The sequence below is a fragment of the Cricetulus griseus genome, chromosome 2 (assembly GCF_003668045.3).
Source record: "Cricetulus griseus strain 17A/GY chromosome 2, alternate assembly CriGri-PICRH-1.0, whole genome shotgun sequence".
Lineage (NCBI taxonomy): Eukaryota > Metazoa > Chordata > Mammalia > Rodentia > Cricetidae > Cricetulus > Cricetulus griseus.
The window spans coordinates 162,136,063-162,142,062 of record NC_048595.1 but is presented as its reverse complement, the minus strand read 5'-3'; the positions used below and the strand labels follow the sequence as shown (position 1 = coordinate 162,142,062).

General features: G+C 41.5%; 1 protein-coding gene across 3 annotated transcripts in view; it reads left to right on the top strand.

Moving 5' to 3' along the window:
- Positions 1-543: 543 nt before the first annotated feature.
- Epg5 (ectopic P-granules autophagy protein 5 homolog) overlaps positions 544-6,000 on the top strand; it is an 84,344-nt gene continuing 78,887 nt past the window's right edge. For all 3 annotated transcript variants that reach the window (XM_035440045.1, XM_027397955.2, XM_027397954.2), the window contains exon 1: positions 544-695. In XM_035440045.1, the coding sequence (XP_035295936.1) occupies positions 636-695 (60 nt within the window). In that variant the 5' untranslated portion in view covers positions 544-635. The remainder of the gene's footprint in view (positions 696-6,000) is intronic.

Here is a 6,000-nt window from a genome sequence, read left to right as displayed (position 1 = left end):
AACAAAGCGTGCAAATGTACACTAAATTTTTTCCCTGTTTTGCGTCTTTCAACCTTTTAGTCTGTCCTTGGAGCAGCTGTTCCTTTTCTAGCGGTCAAGTTTGTACAGTAATGCTAGTATAGGGTTGCCTGCTGTTATCAAGTGCCTTCTGCAATTAACTCATGACACCCGAGATGAAGTATCAACATTCCCGTCTACAGAACGGCAGACTGGAGTGCGCTTTGGATGGTCATCAGTTTTCTTTCCGGAAATGTAATGTAGATTTAGGCTGGAATTAGTTATTTAGGGATCAAAGTCAGTTTGCCAAGGCCTCTTCTGGCACTTCATGGTCCAGTCTGAGCACCTCCCTCTGCATTGCTGAGGCAGAGGGCTGCTCTGAGTGCCACCCTGCGGCCAGCGGCGGAAGCACAGGCCGCGGCTCAGAGGGAGGGACCGGAGGCGAGACCTTCCCCGCGCAAGTAGTCCTTGGCTAGTTTGTTCCAAGTCGCAGCCCGTACGGGGCTCCTGTTGGCGCCTCCCTTTCCCCAAGTGGTGGAGGACTCGTCACGTGACAGCAGGGAGGCCGGAACTGGGCGTCTTGCGTGAATTGCAGGAGTTTGACAGAAACAGACGGCGACGTCGCGGAGGCAGGGTGTATGGCCGAGGCCGTGAAGCCCCGCCGGGCCAAGGCCAAGTCCAGCCGGACCAAAGGCAAGGTGAGGATGCTGCCGCTCTCACGCGAGCCCCCTGCTCCCCGCGCGGAGCCGTGGGGTTCCGTGCGGTCGGGCGGCTGTCAGGGCCACTTGGCCGTCTCCCCGTCCTGACCTCACTGGGCTTTTATCTTTTGCTCATTTTCTCGGCCTCCCACACCAAAACCTTTATTACCTCCTGAACCCCATCTTTGACTTCCTAGCGTGTCCTTTGTAACATGGGAACATTCCCAGCCTCTGGAAACGCACGGAGAAGGGAGGTCCCTCGCTTGGGAGGTATGGTTTGTGGATAGCAGGGATGTGTCAGTCCTTTTCAAAATCCAGGGCGACAGTGTTATCTCCTATGAACCTGGTTGTTTACAGTGTGGCATGAATATCCGGAAATTAGCACAGGACAGAGCCCACACAGTAGGGATGGGTTTAAATTTTCTATGTTTTCTGGATTGTTGCATGTCATTAGTGTGGTTTTAAGTTGACTTGTTTTTTAGGTACATTTTTGAATTTTTCACTTTGCCCCCATATACTTGTTGCAGTGAACAAGTTAAATTTTACACCAACGTGGTGGTCAGAACTATCTAAAATATATCTATATATTTAAACAGGTTTTTTTTTAATTTTTTTTAACCCTGCCACTGCCTTTGGATTTCAGGGATTAAAGACATGCCACCACACCTGGCTACTGAGTCTAAATAACTTTGCCTTATCCAAAACAGAATTTACACGAATTGAAATGAGCACTGAAGGTGGTAGAGGAAATTTCCTTCCCCATAATTGGTGGTGTTACTAAGCCCAAAGTATAACTTTGTGTGTGTGTGTGAACAAGTTTTAACAGTGATTTCTGGAAAGTTTATTTAATAAAATGTAAATGAAATATGTGTATCCTTTTCTGTAAGGTAGTATGGAATTTGGCACATCAGATCAGAAATTTCTTTTTCTTTTCTTGATTTAGAGACAAGAATGTGTACACACACACACACACACACACACACACACACACACACACACACACACACACACATCCCAAGCTGCCCTCTCTGTGTAGCTCAGACTGGATCTCAGCCTAGAAACTTATCAACACATTTTTTTTTTTTTTTTTTTTTTTACTTTGGGTACTATGACCCTTAAAAATTAGAGAAACCTCCTTGAGTATGGTGAGGGGGCGTGAGTGCAGACTTGGATGGACATTGTACAGGTGGATGTGTGTGGCCCAGAGGTCAGTCTTGGCCACACACTGTTCTTCAGGAGGAGATGGTCCCTTTACTTTTTGAGACAGAGCCTGTGGCTGGGACCTGGGGATTGCTGTTTAGTTTAGGCTTGTTGGGGGTCAAGTTCTAGGATCAGCTTGTGGTTCTGGGGATGGAACCCAGTCCTCATGTTTACATGACACTTTACTGAGTGTGCCACCTTCCCACCCCATCAGAAACATTTAAAGAAAAATAATTTTGCAACATATTGGTTTGATAAGGAACCACAACAAACAAACAAACAAACAAACAAACAAACAGTTAACCAGCTTTACGTAAACCCTTGGCCCTGGGATATAGTAGTTTACAACATGAGTTACCTATAGAGAACAGAATCTTAAATCCTCATAATCTGCTTTTTTTCTCTCAAATAAGTGATGAAACTAAAGCCTAGACAGGTTAAATGATTGTCCTAAATCATGATGTTAGCATGGTTTAACTCATTCGAAGCCAGAAATTGTGCCTTTCTGTCCAGTAGCTTAATCATTATTTTACATATGTGTCTGTCTATCCAAAGATAGCATATTACAGCTGCTTAAAAAAGTCAGTAAAGAGGATTTTCTCTTTATTTTGTCTCATAGAATTTCTAAATTAAAAATGAAAATCTTAAGTTTTTAAGTCTTATGAAAAAATGAATTGTCTGTTTTATCCACATATTTCAGGCAACTTTCCTACATATACATTCAGTACTCTGATTTCTCAACTGTTAAAGCTTATGTTAACGCTCATTTCCAAGACATTTGCTTCAGTGAGAAATCTCATGCATACTTTGTCCCTGCCCTCCAAATATAATTGGTCACTAAGAGTTGAATTTCCTGCATGATTTGGTTCTGCCTATTACTCTCCATCCTGTCACAAAACTCAGAACAAAGCAAAAAAAAAAAAGTTCCAAAGTCGCCCCCTCTCCCCACTCCCTATTCCTCACCACCAAAAAAAAGTTCCAAAGCTTTCCCATTTCGTAGAGGCTAGGATTGGGAGCATTAATTTAAGGATTCTAGCCTCAGCTTCCTCTTAGCTTCTGTCACACCCATCCTGATCTGTGTATTTTCCTTCTTTAGAGCTTCTGCCTCACACCCTTCCAGGCTCTTCCTCTGCCTAGCTTCTGCCTGTTGTCAGTGTCCCAGTTTAAACTGTGCTTACTTAGAGGTTTCCCTTATCATCTTTGTGTTACTCCCTCTGTCAGTAACACCATGGACCAATTTCATGTCCCTCTTCTTATTTGTGGCAACTTTGCCAGCTGCTGTCCTCTCTCTCAGACGGTGAACTCATTGAGTGAGGGATTACTCTTGTTCCCAGCACCTTTCACAACTCCTATAGGCACCTGATAAAGTTGGCTGAATTAAAAAAAAAAAAAGAGCCAGCATTTCCAAGAGCATATTTCCAAGGTTTGTCACTGAAGAATTTAGTAATTTTTCTTCAGAACTAATATAACAAAACAAATAGAAAATGTCCACAACACCAGCAAGACCCTCATGCTTGCCAATCTAAGAAAATCAATTTGCTTTAGGGTAAGTATATGCATTTGTTAATGCTGGCTCTTATCTGGCCATGATTATAAAGTCCTATATCATTGAAACTTGACAGTGTTATATTTTAACATCTTTTTATGGATCCACAAGCAGATTGCAAGGCTTAGTTCAGGAAGTGGAGTGTCATGTGCTGTTGTGTTTAGGTTGCTGTGGCTTCTGGATTTGTCTCAGTACCTGGCCTACATTCCTCAGTGTTAAATATCTGGTAGGTGACCTCAGGATGACAGGTTGTGGTTAGGTATCTGGTATTTACTATTGGATACTTTAGATGTAGCCCTAATAATGTTTTTATTCTATTAGTATGATTCTTTGTAAAAGCATTCCCCCACCTCTGAGGATCTGTACTTCATTTATCTTAGTAAACTTAGGTTAAGAAGAACAGAATCTTAGGTTTGGATTTGCTCAGCAGACTTAATGGACTTTATAGTAAGGCAGAGTACTTATGCATGTCTGCAATCCCAGCACTCAGCAGACAGAAGGAGGATTGTGAATTCCAGGCCAGGTGGGCTACATAGTGAATTCTAGGTTAGCTTGGTGTTATGTAACAAGACCCTATCTCAAAAAATTGTACTAAGTTCTAAATTCCAACAACAAATAAGAGCATCTAGTAACGGATAGGATGAGTTAAGATGTTTCCTGCTTAACCCTTCCTGCCCATTCCTGTGGTCCATTTCCCTTACTCTAGTGCCTAGGTAATTAATTCCTTTGTTTCTTCTAGGCATGAATTGTTATTGGAATAAAGATGGGCAATGCTACATACTACTCTTTTTGCCTCCCAAGATCTAGTCATCATTGAATACATAATGCCTACTTACTGCTTCCCCCAAAATGATTCTAGGCATTTGGGATATAAGAGAATATCTTCTGGCCTCAGTGGTGCTTATAGTCTGGAGTAGAAACTTCCCATGTGTGTTTCAGACAAACATAACTGCATGATTATTTCCATACTGCTTAAGGATGTACATGTTAGTGTGCACATGCACAAACAAATGGACATCCCAGAGTTCCATCTCCAGGAGATAACTGTTGGTGACAGCTTGTTGTGTGTCCTAATTTAGCTTTGACCTCTTCTGCCTTACCACACACATAGCACTTTGGGGCATTTTACTGTGGCAAGCCCAAGGTTCAGAAAGTAAAAGATGAGAAATGATGTAAAAGTTTTAAGAAAGAATGTAAGTTGTAAACAGAAACAGGGAAATTCTCAGAAAGAGACAATTGTGCCCCTCCAAGGACACAGGATGCATTACTAGCAGTTAAGAGAATATACTTGGGGCTGGAGAGATGGCTCAGTGGCAGAAGCCATGCAGTAGCTTCTGGGAACGTGCATAAATGCTTGCAGATGGAGCTCCTTATGGCAAGGCCCTTTGGAGAATTCCACCCACCTGGCAAGGACCATGGAGTCGATGCTTCAGACCTCTGTGCTAACCCTAGGGAGGTCATGAGCTTCAGGCCTTTCTAACTTTCACTGTCTTTGCTTCCGTGGTAATTCTTAGTTTTGCTTTGTTAGTTGTGATTGTGGCTGAGTTTACTGGGAACAAAAGCTGACAATTTTAATAAAGTTTCTACAAGGAAATTAAGCTTCTTTCCAGTCTATCACAGAAACCAGTTCCTTTGGTTGCCCTTGGCTGCCTTTACATTCATCCTTAGTAAGCAGGAGGAACTCACTAAGGTTAATGCTTACTTAATTGTTCCAATAAGAGACAACTATATTCCAAGAACTTAAGAACTTGGAGATGGTTTCCTAATAGATGACATTAGGAAAAACTTATAGGAACATATAAGAAAAAGATAAAGAACATGAAAGGTCTGACATCTGTCTGGTGCTAGGGTGTGAATGGTTAGATATTTTTCAATGCCAAAATATCAATAAAGGAATCTAAAACTCCCAGTTCCCTTGGAAGTAAAAGTACAAGTAGAAACTGCTAGGAAGAATGAAAACTTTATTAATCATTACTATTCTGAGAATTTATGAAGAAGAGGATTACAACTACTGCTCCCATAAAAGTGATATTCAGACTGTTTAGAAATTGATTTACACCTAAAAAATATATTCCAAGTATGGCATCATACTGTCAGCTGACTACAGAAATATAAAAGTATCATATTGTTTCCTGGGCACAATATGAATATGATATGCCTGGTTAGATATAATCATTTGCCTTGTAATATAAAGTTAATGCTTAGATAGTAAGTCAATTATTGACAACAAGGAAATGGGGAAGAGGAAAAGAAACTAAAATGTGTAAATGTTAATAATTCTTGAAGAATGATTAAAGAGAAATGAATTGAAACTGCTCATGCATGAACATACTATAACTTGTATAAATAAAGATGGTTTGAGCTATTCAGGGCCATCTATTTGAAAGACAGCCAGTGGTCAGACTTCACACTTCCATCCTGTGGCTCAGAATCCCACTGGAGCTGGACTCTGGCATCTCGGCAGCTAACAAGCACTGGCTGTTCTTGCAGAGGACCTGGGTTTGATTTTCAGCACCCACATGATAGCTCACAACAGTCTGTAACTCCAGTTTCAGGGGA